The sequence below is a fragment of the Macaca fascicularis genome, chromosome 15, assembly GCF_037993035.2.
Source record: "Macaca fascicularis isolate 582-1 chromosome 15, T2T-MFA8v1.1".
Taxonomy (NCBI): domain Eukaryota; kingdom Metazoa; phylum Chordata; class Mammalia; order Primates; family Cercopithecidae; genus Macaca; species Macaca fascicularis.
In genome coordinates this window covers 59,859,717-59,882,015 of record NC_088389.1, presented here as the reverse complement: position 1 = coordinate 59,882,015, position 22,299 = coordinate 59,859,717, and the positions used below count along the sequence as shown (strand labels likewise).

The 22,299-nt window shown below is 47.4% G+C and overlaps 1 protein-coding gene across 6 annotated transcripts in view; it reads right to left on the bottom strand.

The window, feature by feature from the left end:
• TBC1D2 (TBC1 domain family member 2) overlaps nucleotides 1–16,105 on the bottom strand; it is a 61,708-nt gene extending 45,603 nt beyond the window's left edge. For 4 of the 6 annotated variants that reach the window (XR_012424536.1, XR_012424537.1, XM_005581210.5 and 1 more), the window contains exons 1-3: nucleotides 15,635–16,105; nucleotides 12,206–12,347; nucleotides 4,429–4,564 (exon numbers count right to left, since the gene is read on the bottom strand). Coding sequence is in view for 2 of the 6 variants with exons in the window: in XM_005581210.5 (XP_005581267.3) it covers nucleotides 4,429–4,564; nucleotides 12,206–12,347; nucleotides 15,635–15,997 (641 nt within the window). In the remaining 4 variants the exon portion in view is untranslated. The remainder of the gene's footprint in view (nucleotides 1–4,428; nucleotides 4,565–12,205; nucleotides 12,348–15,634) is intronic. The other 2 variants (XM_065530289.2, XM_074017001.1) reach the window with 1 other exon arrangement.
• Between the last annotated feature and the right edge of the window lie 6,194 nt (nucleotides 16,106–22,299).

Sequence of the window (22,299 nt, the reverse complement as noted above, 5' to 3'; positions counted from 1 at the left end):
TGTGCCTTTCTAGGAATTTGTCTATTTTCATCTAAGTTATCAAATTTGTTGGCACATAGTTGTTCACAGTATTCCCATATAATCCTTTTTGTTTCTGTAAGGTTGGTAGCAATGCTCTCTTTTGTTCCTGACTTTACTAATTTGAGTCTTCTCTCTTTTCTCAGTCTGCCTAGCTAAAGGTTTGTCAACTTTGTTGCTCTTTTCAAAGAACCTCTATTGATCTCTAACTTAGTTTAAAACAAGATCCAGGGGTGTGTGTGTGTGTGTGTGTGTGTGTGTGTGTGTGTGTGTGTGTGTGTGTGTGTGTGTGTGTTATATAGTTGGGCCCAGAATAAGAAAATACTGAGATTATGCTTTCATGGATAGTACAGCTGAGTGATGGAAGGAAAAATTCATCAGTTGAATTAAGAGCAGAGAGGAAATCAGAACTCAGCACTCCCAATACCTGATCTTTTGCTGTAATTACTAAGCGGTCCTGTTATAAGGGGAGCCCCTGACTCCTTGGCCTAGGGACTTCCCTTTCCCAGTCTTGCTTTCCCCATCTGAAAATACAAGAATGTAGTTTTGTTGAAGAGAATCATGATGATCATGATAGGCACTACTATTTACTGAGCATCACTTTATGCTGGGTCCTGTGCTGAGCCCTGTTACATGGATTTCACAAACCACAAGTCACATGAGTTGGAAAGGGACACAGGGCCACATCCCTATAGCTAGAGGCACTGGCTAGGTAGGGTAACCATTACTACTGCCACACTTTAACCAGGAACTGCTCCCTCCCTGACACGTCCTGGGTCTGATAAGCAGTCCTCCCTGGGGTGTGGGAAAGCACAGAAACCACAACTTAAAGGCAGCAAAAGGCCTTCTAAGCCCTAGCACACATCTCCTCTGGGAACGGGGAGCTTGCTACCTTCTGAAATAGTCCGGCTGGTCACCACCCAGTTAAACCACTATGCTTGGAAGAGCTGTCTCCATTTCATAAATTTATCAACTTTGCTTGGAGCAGTTCATGGACCATTTTCTGTTTAGGTTTAATTCCAGGCCTGCAAGGCCTGGCCAGCATGGGAGTGGTGGTCCTAAAGACTTGTTCTGAAAGGATAATCTCGGGCAAGCCAGTTATCGTCCCTGAGTCTCAATTTCTTCATCTGCAATGGGGATGCCGAACATATCCATAATGAACACTGGATGGACCCATCCACGGCTCAAGTTCTAAGCGAAACACTATGATGCATTCCACTCACTTAATCCTCCCAAGACCAGTGAAGTAAATACTATTCTCCCCACACTGGGCAGAGAGAACTGAGATTCGAAGAGAATAAGTAATCAAAACTGCAGAGCAAGTAGGTGGTGGGGCCCAGCAGCCCTGGATGACTAACTCTATGGTTTGAGAACTTAATCATGTGATGACAACACTTCACAGGTTTGTCCAGACAACTTGAGAGCATAAAGCACCCAACACAGTGCTCAGGAAGCTCCCTACCCCCTTCCCTGAGTATGACCTGGGTTCATGGAAGCACCAACAGTGAGTTCCAAGACCAGCCAGAGCAAAGGGGTGTAGGACACAAAGGCAGCTCTCATCTCACCAAGTTATCTGGAGCTTTCAGCATCCCAGGGCACTTCTCTTGCAAAGTAGCCTGGCATCTTCTGTGGCTATGACAAGTTACAGGAGGGAAGTTGCTCTATGACCCTCTGAAGCTTCCTTCCTTTCTTGGTCTCTGCATTTTCTATGTTCCGCTTCTGCTGCCGTGGCCTCTATCAGGCATGGACTAGGCTTAACATTGGTGAGACTTCCCTGGGTACATGCTGGCTGGATAGCTGGACTTCTCAGGCCCTCTCTACCAGCATGCTCCCAATGCACCCAGTTCCCTGTAGGTCTTCCCAACAGATGATCTCCTGCAGGGTGCCCTCCATGTCCGCTCACCCTGTGGGGCTCAACCATGCCCTATACCTGTCAAGCCTCTCTCTCGAGCTTAGATCTCTCTCCTGGGCTCCAGGTCATTCATCCAAATGCCTTCAGGGTAGCTCTATCTCCAGCCAGCAGACCTCAAAGAACACTCATCATCTTTTCCCTAAAACCTGATTCTCTCCTGGAAAGGACGTCACCACCCTCCTAGTCACTCAAGCAAATTCAGACACTGACGCCAGCAGAGGGAAATACTTTGCCCGAGTCACACAGAACCAGGGGTCCCTAATCCAAGTCCCGTGAGCAATCTATTTTGCCTTCTAAGAGCTCTAAGTTCATCTGAAGTCCACACAGAAAATAAATGCCCAGGCTGGGCGTGGTGGCTCACCTCTGTAATCCCAGTACTTTGGGAGGCCGAGGTGGGCAGATCACGAGGTCAGGAGTTTGAGACCAGCCTCGCCAACATAGTGAAATCCCATCTCTACTAAAAATACAAAAAGTTAGCTGGCCGTGGTGGCAGGTGCCTGTAATCCTAGCTACTATGGAGGCAGAGGCAGGAGAATCACTTGAACCTGAGAGGCAGAGGTTGCGGTGAGCCAAGAGCGCGCCACTGCACACCAGCCTGGGTGACAGTGCAAGACTCCATCTCAAAAAAAAAAAAAAAAGAAAAGAAACACCCAAACAGGATCACTATTGGATATAGTTTGAATTCCTGAAAGTTTCCACCCCTTCAACTAGAGTAACAATAGTAGCAGCAGCTAATATGTATTGCATGCTTAAGACTGCCAAGCACAGTTCTAAAGCAGTCTGCATGCATTAACCCCTTTAATTACCATGCTAAGCTTGTAAGGCAAGTGCTGTTGTATTTACATTTAATAACAAGGTAAGCAAAGCACTGAGAAACAACTTGCCAACAGCAACACAGCCATGACTGATGGAGCCAGGATACAAACCCAGGCAGTTTGCTTCCAAAATCCAGGCCACACTGTTGCCCTTTTTTTTTTTTTTTTTTTTTTTTTTTTTTGAGACAGGGTCTCACTCTGTTGCTCAGGCTAGGATATGGTGGTATGATCATGGCTTACTGCAGCCTTGACTTCGTGGGCCTGGGATTACAGTCACACGCCACTATGCCTAGCTAACTTTTCACTTTACTTATTGTAGAGGCAGGGCCTCATAAGTTGCCCAGGCTGGTTTTGAACTCCTGGCCTCAAGTGATCCTCCTGCCTTGGCCTCCCAAAGTGTTGCGATTACAGGCGTGAACCACCACGTCTGGCCCATACTGCTACCTTCTTAGATATTATCTAAAACAAACTCTGACAATAGTAAGGTATATATATAATATATTATTAAATAAAAAAGTAGTTGAGATATGATTGACACAATAAATTGCACAAGTTAAAAATGAGTAATTTGATGCTTTTGACATATATAGACATTTGTGAAGCCATCACTACATCACATTCAATATGATCTCATTTATGCAATATGTATATAGAAAACGTAGAGGAAAGAAATATACCAAATGCTAAGAGTATTTGTCTGGGTGATAGGATCATGGATAATTAAAAAAATACTTTATTTATAACCAAGTGATTCTCCTGCTTCAGCCTCCCTAGAAGCTGGGACTATAGGCTGTGAGCCACCTTGTCCAGTGAGTCATTTTTTATACCCTTCCAGATGTTTCTGATTTCCTATAATGAACATGTACTACTTTTCCAATCAGAACAATGAATTTTTTTGTTTGTTTGTTTTTGGTTTTTTGGTTTTTTTTTTGAGAGAGAGTCTTGCTCTTGTCACCCAGGCTGGAGTGCAATGGCGCGATCTCGGCCCACTGCAACCTCTGCCTCCTGGGTTCAAGTGATTCTCCTGCCTCAGCCTCCTGAGTAGCTGGGATTATAGGCACCTGCCACCATGCCTGGTTAATTTTTGTATTTTTAGTAGAGATGGGGTTTTGCCATGTTGGCCAGGCTGGTCTCGAACTCCTGACCTCTGGTGATCTGCCCGCCTCAGCCTCTCAAAGTGCTGGGGTTATAGGCATGAGCCACCGCACCTGGCCAATTGTAACATTTTAAAGTGATGATGTGATTAATTGAAAATAAAGGCCGGGCGCGGTGGCTCAAGCCTGTAATCCCAGCACTTTGGGAGGCCGAGACGGCCGGATCACGAGGTCAGGAGATCGAGACCATCCTGGCCTACATGGTGAAACCCCGTCTCTACTAAAAAATACAAAAAACTAGCCGGGCGAGGTAGCGGGCGCCTGTAGTCCCAGCTACTGGGGAGGCTGAGGCAGGAGAATGGCGTAAACCCGGGAGGCGGAGCTTGCAGTGAGCTGAGATCCGGCCACTGCACTCCAGCCTGGGCGACAGAGTGAGACTCCGTCTCAAAAAAGAAAAGAAAAGAAAAGAGAAGAAAGCCCATAACCCTCTCCCGGGGCCCACCTCCCTGCAGGAGAATCATAGTGGGTTGAGCTCCACCGAAGGGGCTGCCTGTAGCTTGGCTAGCCCCTCAGTCCCTCTGGCACTTACTGTATTTCAGTTCCCAGGTGCTTGAGTGAAATATTCTGAAGGGCAGAGAAGGGCTGCAAGGCAGCTGCCACACCCACTAGCCCAGGGGGTGTTTTCACAGGGCACAGGAACTCCTCCAGCTCTGCTTCTTCTTGCCCTGGGAACAAAGGAAAGGGAAATCAATCAGCCGGGTCACTGTACTTGGAAAGACAGGTCAGGTGGGATGCTATGGGTGCAGCCCTGACTGGGAACAGCCTGGAGTTGGAGAGTTGCAGGGGCACGCAGGCCTTCCCTGTAGGTTAACAGCAGCAAAATAGGCTTTTCACAAAATGTTCTGCAGCCAGTAAAATGATGCATTTTGCTGGTACAGCCCTCCTGCAAACCCCTTAAAAATATGCAGACCTAGCTGGGCATGGTGGCTCATGCCTGCAATCCCAGCACTTTGGGAGGCGGAGGCGGGCGGATCACCTGAGGTGGGTAGTTAGAGACCAGCCTGACCAACATGAAGAAACCCTGTCTCTACTAAAAACACAAAATTAGCCGGGCGTGGTGACGCATGCTTGTAATCCCAGCTACTTGGGAGGCTGAGGCAGGAGAATCACTTGAACCCAGGAGGCGGAGGTTGCAGTGAGCCTCGATGGAGCCATTGCACTCCAGCCTGCGCAACAAGAGCGAAACTCCAGCTCAAACAAAAAAAAAGAAAAAAAATGCAGACCTACAGTTAATTCTACATCTGAGAGTTCATCCTAAAGATGGAAGTGCAGACAAAACTTTATGTGCCAAGAGGTTCATTCTAGCATTGTCACAATAGCCTCAAAGTTGGAAAAGATCTAACTTGGGAATAGGTTAAGTATATCAGAATGTCTTCATATAATAGAATATTAATCATTCAAAAACTATGTGAATAAATACTTATAAACAGGGAAACTTGTATGGAATATGATATTAAGTGGAAAAAGCCAGATTAAAAAAACCTGGAAGGCTAGGTGCTATGGCTCACACCTGTAATCCCACCACTTTGGAAGGCTGAGCCAGGTGGGTCACTTGAGCCGAAAATTTGAGACCATCTGGGCAACATGGCAAAACCCCATCTCTACAAAAAACAGAAAAATTAGCCGAGTGTGGTGGTGCATGCCTGTAGTCCCAGCTACTCAGGAGGCTGAGGTGGGTGGATCGCTTGAGCCCAGGAGGTGGAGGTTGTAGTGAGGTGAGATGGTGCCACTGCACTCCAGCCTGGGCAACAAAGCAAGATCTTGTCTCAAAAAAATAAAAAAAATTAAAAAATTAAAAAATAAAAAATTGGCGTTATAGTATTATCTCAATTGTACAGAAAAAGTCTCAAAGAAATATACTCCGCAATCTTTTTTTTTTTTGAATTAAATAATCTAATTTCAAATATTAATTACAATTTTAGGAAAATAACTTTGAGTAAGTGATTTAAAAGGCAGGGACAGGCTTCTCTGTAAAATTATTTCCAATCCCAGCACCATTTCTGGGCTTTTTCTCTCTCCCAGTGTAGAGAATCTTGGAGATTGCTGGGAGGCAGTAAGGTGGTGTGTTCTATGCATCGTGAAGATGTTTAATACTGTGATGACCGAGCAGAATCTAATATTCTTGGCCCTTGTGCTCCCAAGCATTATACTCCGCAATCTTAATAGTGGTTTCAGCTGCGTGATGGGATTTGCAGTGAGCAGGCTATTCTCATTGTATTTTACTGTTTTTTCCAAATTTTCTACGTAAACATGGGTTACTTTATAAACAGAAAAAGAATATGTATTTATCAAAAATAGATGTTTATACAGAGATTTTTAAAACACAGGCAAATATTAGGGTCACATTACTGAGTATCAAAAAACAAAGTAGGACATTTTATATTACTATATGATCTGAAACATGTTTAAATAAAAGGCAGGCAGGAGATCATAACATAAGGTTAATACTGGCTGCCTCTGGGCGATAGGATTATAGGTTCTTTTTCTTTTTAGTGTTCCAAATGTTCTGTGTAAACAGTGATTCTTCTACAGTGAATGACTTCAAGATGTTTAATGTTAAGCAAGCTTTCAAGGCCAAGGAAATTATCCGAAGTATAAGAGAGGGGAGGTGAAATATTTAGAAATTAACTTTAAGTGTTAGAAAAAGGAGAAAAGAGCCAGGACCACTTACGGGTTGGTATAAGCTTGATTAGACAGCCCCTGAGACCTACCAGGGCAGCAGACACTTTCCACTTGGAACCCTCTTACTGGGAGATTGAAATATTTAGGAGTGGAGATTTGTTTATGCACTATATCTGCAAAAAGGGTGTGGGTATAAAAATATTAAATATAATGATGGGGGCCAGGGGAAGCTGTTCAACCTACCTAAAAGAAACTTTGCAGTAGTTCAAACAACAACAGACAGTATATTTGTAAATTCCTAACAGGCTCCGTCAGATCTGGCAGGCAGGCCAGCACTTTCCTCAAATGCCACATCTTTGAGGTCCTCCCTTCCATGAATCCTCTCACCAAACACAGACTGGGTGTTCACCCTGAGGCTTGTGAGTGTGGCTGGAGAAAGAGAAGAATCAAAGCAGAAACTCACAGCCTAAGGAGTAGGGAAGGGGAAGAAGTACACACCTGGGGAACCCCAGGTGCTGGGTTGGGGCAGTTCTGGGAGGTGGAGACAGAGTCTTTCCAATCCAGGTGAGGGAAAACTTCCTGGAGGAGGGGCACTGCAGCTGGGCCTTAAGGACTGGGGTTGATTGGAACCTGCAGGAGGAACCGGGAAGGCTCTTTCTGTGCAGAGCATACAGGCAACGGGTTTCAGACCCAGAACTGAGTTTGCGGGGAGGAAGCCTGGGGAGATGGGGTGGGGAAGGCCAAATAGAAGCGGGTGTGGGTAAGTGGCTGGATCTCATCACGATGGAAACCAGAGCCCCCAGGGGTTTGAGCAGGGGGCTGAAGAACCAAACCTGGCTTTGGGTAGAAGATATGTAGCCGGGCCCTGTTTCCGTGGGGAGGGTGCTGTGACCTGGTTGCAAATCACTTAAAACAAACAAACAAACAACACAAAAAACAAGGGCCAGGTGCGGTGGTTTATGCCTGTAATCCCAGTATTTTGGGAGGCCAAGGTGGGCCGATCACCTGAGGTCAGGAGTTCAAGATCAGCCTGGCCAACATGGGAAAACCCGTCTCTACTAAAAATACAAAAATAAACTGGGCATGGTGACATGTGCCTGTAATCCCAGCTACTCCAGAGGCTGAGGCAGGATAATCGCTCCAACCTGGGAGGCGGAAGTTGCAGTGAGCAGAGATCACGCCACTGCACTCCAGCAGCCTGGGTGACAAGGCAAGACTCCGTCTCAAAAAAAAAAACCAAAAAAACAAAACCTAACAAACAAACAAAAACAAGAAGGATACTCTCTACCTTGTCTCCTTCAGAGTTAATGTATACAAAAATGTTTAAAAAGCCATAAAGCCGGGCCGGGAGCGGTGGCTCACGCCTGTAATCCCAGCACTTTGGGAGGCCAAGGCGGGTGGGTCACAAGGTGAGGAGATTGAGACCATCCCAGCTAACATGGTGAAACCCCATCTCTACTAAAAACACAAAAAAGTTAGCCAGGTGTGGTGGCACGTGCCTGTAGTCCCAGCTACTTGGGACGCTGAGGCAGGAGACTTGTTTGAACCCAGGAGGCAGAGCTTGCTGTGAGCAGAGATCGTGCCACTGCACTCCAGCCTGGGCAACAGAGCGAGCCTCTGTCTAAAAAAAAAAAAAAAAAAAAAAAAAAAAAAAAAAAAAAAAAGCCATAAAGCCCTATATTGTTGGACTCACATCTTTCAAAGTAGCCGGTAAGCCACACTCTGAGCTGATTCAAAATAAATAAAATTTTCTTATTTATCAATACTTTAACCATCTTATTCTCTTTCATTCAAAGCAAACCAAAAAAACTTAACAGTTTTTCTAAGATTTTGATATCTTAGCAGTACTTCCCTAACTGCTAATATCTGTTTTCTTGTAAGTGCCACCCATGGCCCTAGATCAACTCTGAGACTACATAGAGCCAAGTCCTGGGGGTTGCCATCCTGGTGGGTTTTACCAATGAGGAAATAGCCACTCAGAGAGCGTGAGTTTTGTGGCCAAAGTCAAAGCTAGCATGCGACACCGTTATAGACTCAAACACAGTCCCCACTTTTGCTTTTCCCACTAAACCGCGTGGCTTATCAGAGCAGCCTTTCTAACAAGCAGGTCGTCTAAGACAGGAGGGGCTACCCAAGAAGGCACAAGCCCCCAGTGCAAAGGAGTGTGCAAGGCACGGGCGGCACATGATGGCGATGTCCCAACAGAGACCAGCGCTTCCCGCAGGAGGCAGAATCAATGACCTGAGACTGTAGTCTGGGGCACCCTGGAGAAATGCCCTCCGTGAGTGACCACACAGAGGATTTTCAGCAGCATTTATTTGTAATTCTCCTTTTGCGTAAGCTCTGACGGTTGCCCCACGTCCACTGGGAAGAAGTCACTGCCTAGACAAAGAAAGGGCCTGGCCCAGGAGATCACTGCCTCCCTAGAGGGCCCTGGATAAGTGCCTGGCTGCCCCTCCGCTTTGGGAGGGCAGGTTATGAGTCTCTGCAGCCTGGGGTGTGAATTTCAGCACTGACATTTTCTTACTACATGACTCAGGACAGGTCTCTTGACCTCTGAGCCTTAGTTTCCTGGTCTATGAAATGGAAACAGCAGTAACTACCCTATAAAATTATTGTGAGGATTAAATAAGATGATGCATGTAAAGTGTTGGGGCAGCAGGCATATTTCAGGATGGTACACATTTATGCAGGTCCTTTGTAAACTGTAGCTTACTGTGGCAACTTGCTATTCTTATTATTATAAATCTCGTGGGTTCCCTTTGATCTTTCTTGGCTCTGCAGAGACCGTTGTTTAGGTAAAGTATAAAATGAAGTTGTAAATGCTTAAAAGCAGGAGAGAACATGCCTTGCAGATTGCTCAAGAGCAGTGACGAGACACTTTTTACCAGGAATCTCTGACTCAAAGTCAGACATGGGTCAGGAGGTTTTCAATGGCCCTGGAGTGGGCCGCTGCTTCCTCAGGAAGGGTGGAGGCGGCCGAGGTGGGGCAGCCTGCTCCACATGGCTAATCCAGGCCTTGCTGACTTGCCCAAGACACCAGAAACATCTTTCTAGGTGGGCTAGGAAGGTTATGCCAGGCTCTGGGTCTGGGAGGAGAGTGCAGGCTTGCTGCAAGGCGAGGAAAGGCTTCAAGAGAAGCTCACGTCCCTGCTTCCTGAGTCTCAGGCAGCATCCTCCTCGGGAGACTGGAACCCAGGTCATCACAGCAACTCCATCCCCTTCTCCAATGCCCACAGCAGGGGCTGGCCTGGAAGAGGCCCACCATGTGTGCTGAAGCAAAGCCGCAGAATTAAAGAACCTGCAACAGGTTCGCCACAGCAGAAGAGGGCTGAGGATCCCAGAGCCATGCTTTCACAATCTGCTTCTTCAAATTTCAGTTAAGACACGCAGGAATTCTATTATTGCAGAGGTTTCTCCTGGCCTCTAGTCTGAAGCTGACCTTTGCAGCGGCATCAACCCAGGCTGCAGTTTTCTACAAAACCAGGGTTGTCTGGCTCCCTGGCGGATGGGGAGTGGGGGCTGGAGGAGAATGCAGAAGCAAAGAAACCCTTCAAAAGAAACTCCAAAGAAATTCCTAATGATTATTAAGAATGAAAGGAACAGTTATTATAATAGTGATAGCATATATATGTTTGTATATATACTATTATGATAGTAATAGTATGAGTGTATTCTATGCACAGACATATACACATAGAATAACAAGATTATTAAGACAACTCCCATGTATTGAGCACTTACTACGTGCCTGAGGTTATGCTAAGGGGTTTACATTCCTTTCCTCATTTAATTATAAGGTTTAGTGTATTGCCTTACACATTCACTCCACAAATATCCAATGTGCCAGGCAGGACACCAGGGAGGTGATACAGGCAACAAAAAAAAAAAGGTCCCCACCCTTAAGGGGAATGGGTGGAGATGGACAAGGACAGGGGTAATTATTAATAGAACACAATGGAACAGGTCTCCCTTGAAGTGTGTGAAAAAAGTGTTGAGGGCCCAGAAAGAATCCAGCTGACAAAGTCTGAGAAGGCTTCCAGGAGGAGGCTGGCAAGAGGAGGAGGCAATGCTGGAGCTTGGCCATACAGAATAAGCAAGAACTTGCCAGGCAAAGGAGAGAGAGAGCAGAGACTCTGCCGAAGCATCAAGCCCAAGGCGGCGACTGGGGAAGCAGGCAGAGGTGAGATCAGGAGGGATAAGCCCTGAGCACAGGAGTGGGGTTGGGGGTGGCCTTGGATGGCAGTGACGGGTTCAGGTTCTCATTTAAGAAAGCTCACTCAGGCTGCAGAGAAGGGGAAGGGTTCTGGCACAGGCCTCCACATGGGGACACTGGGGAGGAGACTGCTGTGACTTTGAGAGATGAGGTCTGACCTGGGCAGTGGTGGCGAGAAAGACCTGAGTCTGATGTGTGGGTCAGAGGGCAAAAATGGCCAGCACAGTGATTGACTGGACTCACTGGCTGGAATTGAGGAAGGGTGGAAGGCAACTCCTAGTGGGTACACGGCGGGAAATCTACCGAGAGGAGGGAAGGAAAACGAGAAGAAGGGTTGGGGCAGATGTATTCAGCTTTGGACATGCAAAGCACCCAGGTACAGAGGTCTGGGGGTACCTTGTAACAAGTCCTGCCCTTGCCTATTTGGCCTCCCTGTCAACTGAACATGCAGCACTTTAGACACTCTGTGGCTTTGTACTGGGGCCTGATTTTCCATGTTCTTGCAGGGGCAGCTGTGAGGTGGTCCATACTGATCCTAAAACCTGCCAATCATGTTCCTGGCTGCAGCATGGGGGTGGGAGGGTGTGGTCTCCTGACTTCTCCACGTTGGGATGATACAGGATTTGGGATCAAGAAACTTGATTCGTGAGTCATCTTGGAGGAAAGGATCCTATCTTATGGGAACACCAGCGATAAAAATCATTGATCTGGCCGGGCGTGGCGGCTCAGGCTTTAATCCCAGCACTTTGGGAGGCTCAGGCGGGTGGATCACGAGGTCAGGAGTTCAAGACCAGCCTGGCCAAGATGGTGAAACCCTGTATTTACTAAAAATACAAAAATTAGCTGGGCGTGGTGGCACGTGCCTGTAATCGCAGCTACTTCAGAGGCTGAGGCAGAGAATTGCTTAAACCTGGGAGGTGGAGGTTGCAGCGAGCTGAGATTGCGCCATCGCTCTCCAGCCTGGGCAACAGAGCGAGACTCCATCTCAAAAAAAAAAAAAAATCGCTGATCTACCCAACTCATGACACAAATCTACAACATTGCATTTTCTTATTAACCCTCCTCACGGCAATTCTGTGAAAGTTTGATTTATTGAGTCATCGTAATAATAGCTCACTTTTATTGGGTTCTGACCATGTGCAGGCATTGTTCTAACCATTTTAGGTATATGAATTCATTTAATCCTCATAACATCCCTAAGAAGTAGGGATAATTTATAAACCTCATCTTATGGGGAAGGAAACAAGCTCAGAAAGGCTAAACAACTTGCCTAAAATTATATAGGACTAGGATTTGAACCCAGGCAGCCTGGCCTCAGCCCAGATTCTTGCCCTAACTAATCCTGAGTCATATCCCTGGCTCTCTGCTTCCTTAGCAGAGGGCTCCTCCCGCTCACTCCCAGCAGGAGGGTAAAGGCTTAATCACCAGAGCCCTGGGTGTGCAGGCAGGAGGGTAGCCCATTGGGTACCTAGCTCGAGGTGCAGGGCGGGCCCATTCCCAGCCAGGGCGGCATCAGGGGCGGCGGGAGGTGCTGGCGGGCTGTTGTGGAACTCCCAGCGCTTCATCTGCAGCTGCTGCAGCCAGTACAGCATCACTTGCTTGGTGGCGGCCTGAGAAGCACAAGGATTAGTTGGCAAGGCCCTGTGCCTGCAGGGTGGCACTGGGTGTGGGAAGAGGGGAAGGTTGTGGGAGGCTTAGGAATGCTCTCTTTCCCAGGAAAAAAAAAAAAGGGTCACTGTAGGTATGTATGCTTCCTGGCCACAGAAGATCATCAGGCTCTGATCTCCCACTCAGAGGTTCCTTAGCTGCTCTGGGCCTCAGTTTCCTCATCTGTACTCTGGTGACAATAAGACTCATTGCATAGGGCAATGATGAGGATGAAATGAGACAAGGGTATCACACAGTCCCTGACACACAGTAGGTGCTCAAAATGTGCTCACTGGATAGAGGAATTTGGAGGTGCTGTGAGAGAGGGGAGGTGCACTGAATTCTGATTTGGGTGGGGTCCTGGTACCATCACTATCTCGCAGGTGAGACAGTATCTCACCTGTGTGACATCTCCAAGTCTTTGCTGCCTTTTGTGGAATGGGAGTAATCCTTCTTGCCTTGGGGATGCACCGGAATCATGGATATGAATGGGGACTGGAAAGCCACATGTACATGGTGACGACATGGTGGCACCTTCTAGGTGCTCTGGCCCTCCAAACAAGTTCTTGGTAAATGCTGGTCATTAGTCTCCCAGCACTGGCTGGTGGCTGGTCCCAGCATCCACTTTCACATCCAGTAACTCCTGGATTCTTCAGGAGGGAGGCAAGGCAGGAGCCCTTTCTATAGATGGAGAAACTAAACCTCTGAAGTCGCCCAGGCATGTGGTGATAGAACTGGTCCCAAAACCCTGGTCTGTAAGTTGGATTTTATGGCCAGGAGATTAGTGGCTTCATAAAGAAGGCCTGAGATCAGTTGAGGTGGGCTGCAGAAGATGGACAGCTCACCGGGCATGGGTGGGGATTCTCACAGAGCTGCCTGCAATCAAGGCCGCATGAGAATAGCAGCAGGCTACATGGCAACAGAGGCAAGCTCACGGTCTCAGGGGCTCACTGGTGTGCACTGTGCCGGGGTGGGGGTGGGGGGTGGTCTGTGAAAGAAACCGTCAGGCTGTCATGCAGGTACCAATAGGACACATGATGCCCACCAGTGTTCTCTTTCCATACACTCTCCCAGAGAGACCACAGCACCTCCCAGGTTTTCCCCATGACCTTAATGCTGATGAGCTCCAGCCAAACCCAAATACCCCATTTTATTAATTCATTTGACAAGGGTATACTAAGCACTGACATATGTGTCAGAGATGGTGCTAGGCACTGAATACAGGGGTGAGCCAACACACATGGTCCCTGGCCCCTTGGAACTTGAGAGTCTCCTGCAGGGGACATGTACCTGGATGTTCCACGGGCTCCTCATCCTGAGTTTCCTCCTGTCAGTGACTGACCCAACCAGGCAGTCAGCCAGTTACTCCAGCCACTCCTGACATCTCCCCCATTCTACTTCCCTACTATCCCGAGCCACCTCCATTGTCCCCCTCCCCACAGCCACAGATCTAGTTCAGCTGTCACTCTCTCCTGATCACCTTCTGATGGGCTCCCTGAGTACCAGCCTTGCCCTTCCCTTAGTTTCTTCTCTACCCAATAGTCAGACTGGGGTTTTGCTACTTGGCCTAACTCGCCCTCAGGCTCTGCTCTTCAACTCCATCATTTGGGCCCCTCTGTCTTTCTGCCTTATGTGATTTGCCTGGACACTCGGGGCTGTATCACGGTTCCCTACGTTTGCTCACGTGCTCTCTTGGCCTGGAATACCTTTCTCCCTCTTGTCTGCTTGCCACCTATTTCTTTTCTGAAGCCTCGGGTGTGTCCTTCCTCCAGATGCTTTTTAGGCTAGCCCCTTCCACTCGGTGGAAATGACTCCTCCTGTCACCACACCTTCTTGCAGAGACTTACCACAGTGTCTCTACAGAACATTTTAGGGTTCATGCAGGTTCTCCACCAGTCTCTCCCACCAGACTTTAAGCTGTCTGAGAACCAGGGGCAGAGGTGCTTTAGCTCCACACCCCAGAGCCTAGCACAGAGCCAGGAACAATGGAATAGTATTATAAAGACCATGTGTTGGAGACCCTCTATACAGCAGTCAACCTGTGGAAGAGACACATAGACCCAGGAACCACATGACCTCGTAAATGCCTTCCCTGGCCAGGGATTCCTGAGTTTCATTATTTTAACCAAGTGCCCCAGCCTGGTCACCAGCCATCCCAGTCAGTAAAGGGGAACTGAACCCGGGGGCATCCACAGATACCCACTTAGCTGGAGGTGGGGTTGGAGGGGTGGAAAGATGGGGATGGGGTGGGGAAGGCTATCTCCTGGCACATTCTTCTCTGATGCCCATAGAACACTTAGTCCAGATCTGTCTTTCCAATTAAATTATGAGACACCTCCTCTTGACATGAGCACTCTGACCTTGGTTCCATCACCTTGTGTGTGCACGTGTGTTTATTCAACAAAAAATTATTAAGTACCCCACTAGGTACCAGGCTGTATTCTAGGTGATGAAATTAATTCAACAATTTGTGCATGCCTGTGATGTGTCAAATGCTTACAAACCACCTAGGTTCTGAGAGGTAAAGCAACTTGTCCAAGGTCACACAGCTAGTAAGTAGCAAATGTACAATTTGAATCCAAGCCTGTCTGATTTCAGAGAATGTGGCCTTTCTACTGCTTCAGGCTTTCTCAGTTAAACGTGACGATAAAACAAAACCTACCCCTTGCTGCTGATAGGAAAACAGGTTTAGGCATGCCTAGATGAACAATCTAGGTTGACTAGTGAAACCTAAGTGTTTATCTTACCAATCCCTGCCAATCTCTTCTCAGCATTTACTGACTTTGGCCAAAACATCAAGAAACGGGAATCAGAATCCTGGCCTTGAGAGAGGATTGCAAAGACCATATTTTGACTTCCTTAGGTCCCAGGTAAGAAAGTTAAGGTAACTGCACTGTCAGGCACACCCAAAAGTAAAAGTTTTGATTCAGCACTGAGAGGTCTGAGAGGTAGAAAGACTACGGGATTCCAAGCTACTCCACTCTCTAGATGCATGACCTCGGGCCAGTCCTTTCATCTCCCTCTAACTCAGTTTCTTGATCCGTAAAATGGGTCTGTCGTCCCTGCCTTGTGGGAACCCAATGAGGAAATGGGTGGGAATGCACTTTGCAAAGCACAAAGTTCTTTGAACACGTCGGTGACGACAGTTCCAATCAATTTACTGTGTCCACCACACACTCGCGCCCAGCCGTGCCCTGCCAAAAGGGGACCTCACGCCGCTGGGAAGGAGAAAGTCCTTCCAGGAATTTACCTTCAGGGTCATAACCCGGCTGGGAGTCTTGATTTCGAAGATCCCCTCCTCACCGTCCGCCTTGCAGTCAAACACTGCACTGGAGAGGTCGATGCTGTCCAAGGGATTAGCATCCTGCGCGGTCCGCGAGTAATACAGTTGACATTTCCTTTCGTCGTAGAAGAACCAGCGGGATTTCCAGCCCCGGATGGGCCCTTTGCCGCCGAACTTACTTAAATACCCACAGAGTTTCTTGGCCTCCAGGGACCGGGCGCAGTCCCCCGATTCTTCCTCCAGAGGCAGCGCCTGTGGGTCCCTGGCAGACTCGTCGGACCCAGGGACAGAGGAGCTGGACTCCGGGGCGTTCTCCCCGGCGCCCTCCATCGCTGCCAGCCGGAGACCGCGGAGGGACGAGGAGTCCACGGGACCACCAGGGACAAATCTCGGAGACTCGGCGGGCAGCTTCCCAAAGGGAGACACCTGGGCGGGGGCGGGGCCGGCGGCGGACCCGCCCCCAGTACGCCACAGGGTCGGGACTGGGTGCGGTGCGTGCGACTGAAAGACCGCAAGCCCAGCTTACAGCGGATGGCCACGCCCCTCCACCGCCAGGCCACGCCCCCGCGGCGCTCACTCGGCTCGCCGCAAGGCCCGGTTGCTTCCGGCTTTTTCTCTGCGCCAGTTAGCCATCTTTACTGAGGGCGGCAGTGCTGCCTGGCTTCAGGTTAAAGTAGTGGCAGCACTGAGGTTAACCGCGGTCAGAGAAGCCTGTCCCTGGCTACGCTTCCCTGGTAGTTCGCATAGTCACCTAGAAAGATGGCGCTTTCTGGCACCCCATGGGCTGCTTGTTCCCTCCCTGTGCCGCGCGGGGCACCGTCGGACGGCGCATCTCGCGGCCATTGGCTGAAAGGAACACCGCTGGGAGGCCCCACTTCGGCGCCGCCCGGGCAGTGCGGCTCCGGAGCTGTCTGCCACTCTTCTCCCCGGTGTTCCTTCAGCCCCGTCAATGACGCCGCAGACGGCCTTCTTATCCCTCGCCTGACCGCAGTGGCCTCCCCAGCTCTGTCCTGGCTCCCATTCGCCTCCTGACAGCGCTGGTCGCGTTGCTTGGGGCGCCCAGGCGCAGCCGCTGCGCTGCGGAAACCTAGTGCCACTCCCGGGGCGTAGTTGGGTGCATTACATTTGTTTATTTTTATTTTGTTATTGCTATTATTATTTTTAGAGACGGTCTGGGTCTGTCACCCAGGCTGGAGTGCAGTGGCGCGAGATCAGAGCTCACTGCAGTCTCCGCCTCCCGGGCTCAAGCCATCCTCCCGCCTCAGTCTCCCGAGTAGCTGAGACCGCAACTGCGCACTACCACACCTGGCTAATTTTTAAACAGTTTTTTGCAGAGGGGGGTGTCTTGAACTCCTGGCCTCAAGCGATTCTCCTGCCTCGGCCTCCCAAAGTGCTGGAATTACAGGCGAGAGCCACCGTGCCTGGCTGTTTTGTAAATAAAGAATTTAGGGTTTGACTAACTCGCTCAACTTCTGCCTCATTTTACCTGTTTCCCCTTAAACTTCTCCCCTTCCTTCCTAAGGCGCGTTTCTCCATTAGGGCTGCGGAGCCCAATTCCGTCCATTTCTCTTTAGGAGCTTCATTCTGCCTTTCTCTTGCCCTTTATTCAGCCCCTCCTCTTACTTCATCGTCTCCCCCCTCAGCCATCGTTAGCGAGACCCTCGTGTGCACTCAGTGATCCTGACAAGAAGCACGTTGGGGGTAAAGGCGAGGGCTCTGGAGTCTCTTTGCATAATTTTCAGATTCCCACTCTGCAATATTGAGTGATTTACTCAACCTAAAAATGGAGATAATAACACTTCTCCCCACCCACCCCCCACCCGCCGCCAGACAGCTTTACGGTGAAGCTAATGAAATTTATGTTCACTTGCATGGGTCGCTGGGATTTGTAGTCTAACAGGTGTAAAGTTGCAACCAGGGAGCATTTCTCCTAAATGCCAGAGAGCTCTTCATTTGTTTTTTTTGTTTTGTTTTGTTTTTTCGTTTTTTGTTTGGTTTTTTCTTTTTTTTGAGACAGAGTCTCTCTCTGTCGCCCAGGCTGGAGTGCAGTGGCGCAATCTCGGCTCACTGCAAGCTCTGCCTCCCGGGTTCACGCCATTCTCCTGCCTCAGCCTCCCAAGTAGCTGGGACTGCAGGCTCCTGCCACCACGCCCAGCTAATTTTTTGTATTTTTAGTAGAGCCGGGGTTTCACCGTGTTAGCCAGGGTGGTCTCGATCTTTTGACCTCGTGATCCGCCTGCCTCGGCCTCCCAAAGTGCTGGGATTACAGGTGTGAGCCACCGCGCCCGCCCTTCATTTGTTATCATTTATAATTTATTTTGTCATTCTAAATAACCATCGTACCTAATTTTGTGTATAATTTTGTAATTTTTTTAAAATCAGAAGACACTTAATACCGTTTAATTCCAATCCCCACAAAACCTGGATCTACACCTGTCTACCCTTAGAGTTGTTTTGATAATTAAGTAAAATAATACGTGTGAAGCTCTTAGCACAGAATGTGGGACAAATTATTTCTTTTCTTTTCTTTTTTTCTTTTCTTTTTTTTTTTTTTTTTTTTTTTGAGACAGAGTTTCGCTCTTGTTGTGCAGGGTGGAGTGCAATGGCGCAATCTCGGCTCACTGTAACCTCCGCCTCCCGGGTTCAAGTGATTCTCCTGCCACCGCACCCAGTCAGTTTCTTTTCTATTTTTTTTTTAATTTTATTTTTTTGATACAGAGTCTCGCTCTGTCGCCCAGGCTGGAGTGCAGTGGCACAATCTCCAATCCCCATTCTCCTGCCTCAGTCTCCCGAGTAGCTGGGATTACAGACATGTGCCACCACACTCAACAAATTTTTGTAGTTTTAGTAGAGACGGGGTTTCACCATGGTCTCGATCTCCTAACCTTGTGATCCACCCGCCTCAGCTTCCCAAAGTGCTGGGATTACAGCCATGAGCCACAGTGCCTGGCCCCATTCCTGATTTTTAAAACCTCTTTTTTTTTTTGAGACGGAGTCTCACTCTGCCGCCCAGGCTGGAGTGCAGTGGCGCGATCTCGGCTCACTGCAAGCTCCGCCTCCCGGGTTCTCGCCATTCTCCTGGAGCCTCAGCCTCCTGAGTAGCTGGGACTACAGGCGCCCGCCACCTCGCCCGGCTAATTTTTTTTTTTTTTGTATTTTTAGTAGAGACGGGGTTTCACCCTGGTCTCGATCTCCTGACCTTGTGATCCGCCCGCCTCGGCCTCCCAAAGTGCTAGGATTACAAGCGTGAGCCACCGTGCCCGGCCTTAAAACCTCTTAATAAAACAAACGGCATACCTTATTTGTTCTAGGTTTTCTAGCTAGGCTATGATAAGTGTTTGAAAGAATAATTATAATTACAAATATATTACATATATCAGAAAAACTCAAGTGATGGCCTGCTTTAAAAAACTGTGCGAATGTGTATAGATGTCTCCAGCAGCAAACAAATGGAAAATATAATGGACAACATCCCTTACATAAATGACTTACATAATGAATACCTTATTGCTTTATAGTAGGATATAAGACAAAACAAATATGTCCCTGAGTGGGAAGAGTTAATATTGTAAAGATGCCACATTCCTCAAATTAATCCATACAGTTAATACATTTTCAATCAAACTCTCGATAGGGTTTTTTTGTTTTTTTGAGACAGAATCTTGCTCTGTCACCCAGGCTGGAGTGCACTGGAGCGATCTTGGCCCACTGCAACCTCTGCCTCCTGGGTTCAAGCTATTCTCAGCCTCCCTAGTAGCTGGGACTAGAGGTGGGGCCACCATGCTCGGCTAAATTTTGTATTTTCAGTAGAGATGGGGTTTCACCATGTTGGTCAGGCTGGTCTTGAACTCCTGACCTCAAGTGATCCACCCACTGTGGCCTCCCAAAGTGCTAGCATCACAGGCGTAAGCCACCATGCGCGGCCTCGATAGGCTTTAAAAAAACTTTTTATTTTTGAATAGTTTTAAAAGTTACAAAGACAATGGGAGAATTTCTGTAGACCCTACACCCAGTTTCTCCTAATGTTAACATTTTGCTTAATCCTGGTATGTTTCGCAGAAATAAACATCTAACATTGGTAAAAAATTATTGACAAAACTACAGTCTTTATTTGGATTTTGTCTGTTTTCTACTAATAGCCTTTTTCTGTTCTTCTACTAATAGCCTTTTCCTGTTCCAAGATCCAATTCAAGATTCCATAATTAGTCATGATGTTCCCTTAGTTTCCTCTGCACTGTGACATATTTCTGTTTTTCCTTGTTTTTCATGATCCTGACAGTTTGAAGAATACTAGTCAGGTGTTTTGTAGAATACTATCACTTTGGGTTTGTCTCATGATTTCAATGAGGTTATGTTTTGGGGGAGACTACCATAGATAGAGGTGAAGTGTCTGTCTCATCACAACATCAGAGTACATGATATCTGCATAGTTCCTATACTGTTAAATTGTGTAGTTTAAATTTCCTCATTTTATTTTATTTTATTTTACTTATTTTTTTGAGACAGAGTCTTGCTCTCTCACCCAGGCTGGAGTGCAGTGACACAATCTCGACTCACTGTAGCCTCCACCTCCCGGGTTCAAGCGGTTCTCCTGCCTCAGCTTCCCAAGTAGCTGGGATTACAGGTGCTTGCCACCACACCTAGCTAATTTTTTGTATTTTTAGTAGAGACGGGGTTTCACCATGTTGGCCAGGTTGGTCTCGAACTCCTGACCTCAGGTGATCCACCCACCTTGGCCTCCCAAAGTGCTGGGATTACAGAGGACATCAGCCACCGCTGCCTTCTCACCCAGTGGAAGGGGCAAACAGACTACCTCAAACTTCGTTTACTAAGGCACTAATCTCATTCATCAGCACACCACCCTCAAGGCCTAATCACCTGTTACAGACTCTACCTCATAATACTGTCACATTGGGTTTTAGGTTCCAACATATGAATTTTGAGTGGGATGCCAACATTTAGACCATAGCACCATTTATCAAAATAGAGTTTAGGTAAATTAGAGAATTACATACATAAAGTGAAACTGTAAGATATATGCAATGGAATATCACTCAGGCTTATAAATAATGAGATTTTGACACATGCTACAACATGGATGAACTTTGAGGGCATTACACCAAGCAAAATAAGCCAGATAAAAGGACAAATAAATGATACCATTTGTATTTGGTACCTAGAAGGCAAACTCATAGAGACAGAAGGTATCATAGAGGTTACCAGAGGCTGGGGGAGGGAGGAATGGGGAATTACTGTTTAATGGGTACAGAGTTTATTTTATTTTATTTTTTGAGACAGGGTCACACTGTGTCACCAGTCTGGAGTGCAGTGGCATGATCATAGCTCACCACAGCCTTGACCTCCCAGGCTCAGGTGATCCTCCCACTTCAGCCTCCTGAGTAGCTAGGACTACAGGCACCTGCCACCATTCCCGGGTAAATTTTGTATTTTTAGTAGAGACAGGGTTTTGCCATGTTGCCCAGGCTGGTCTTGAACTCCTGGGCTCAAGTGATCCACTGGCCTCACCCTCCCAAAGTGCTGGGATTACAGGTGTGAGTCACTGTGCCCAGCCAGTTTCTTTTCTTTTCTTTTTTTTTTTTTTTTTTTTGATACAGTCTCACTCTGTCACCCAGGCTGGACTGCAGTGGCGTGATCTTGCCTCACTGCAACCTCTACCTCCTGGTTCAAGCAATTCTTTTCCCTCACCCGCCCAAGTAGCTTGGATTGCAGGCGCCCGCCATCACACCTGGATAATTTTTGTATTTTTATAGAGACAGGGTTTCACTATGTTAGCCAGGCTGGTCTCAAACTCCAGACCTCAAATGATCCACCCGCCTTGGCCTCCCAAAGTGCTGGGATTACAGGTGTGAGCCACCATCCCTGGTCCAGAGTTTCTTTTTTTTTTTTTTTTTTTTTTTAATTTACTGAGGTGGGATTGATATACAGAAATTTGTACATATTTAAGTATGCACTTTAATGAATTTGGAGGTAAGTATGTATCTGTGAAACCATCACCACAATTAATGCTATTAACATATAAATCACCTCCAAAAGTTTCCTGTTACTGTTTATTATTATTGTTATTTCGTGATAACACTTAACATATGAGATCTACTCTAAGGACATTTTTAAGTATATGCCATGGTATTGTGATCTCTAGACACCATGCTGTACAGTGGATCTCTAGGACTTGTTCATCCCACATAACTGAAACTATATCCTTTGACCAACACCTCCCCATGTTCTCCCTCCCCTCAGCCCCCGGCAACCACCATTCTACTCTCTGCTTCTCTGAGTCCAACTATTTTAGATTCCTCGCATAAATGGTATCATCTAACATTTGCCCTTCTGTGTCTGGCTCATTTCACTTAGCATAATGTCCTCTAGGTTCATCCATGTTGTCCCAAATCGGCAGAATTTCCTTCTTTTTTAAGAAAAAAAATATACTCGTAAGTATACATCTGTTCCTGTATTTAAGTTGTTTTAAAGTTGAATTTAATTCCTTACCTCAAGAATGGGGATCAGAAATCATTTCTCCCAGCTCCACTTCCATAAAATGCAACCAAGGAGTCACACACAAATAGCAGATTAACTAGGAAGCTTTCTTAGAGAAAGAAAGACACACGTTAAAC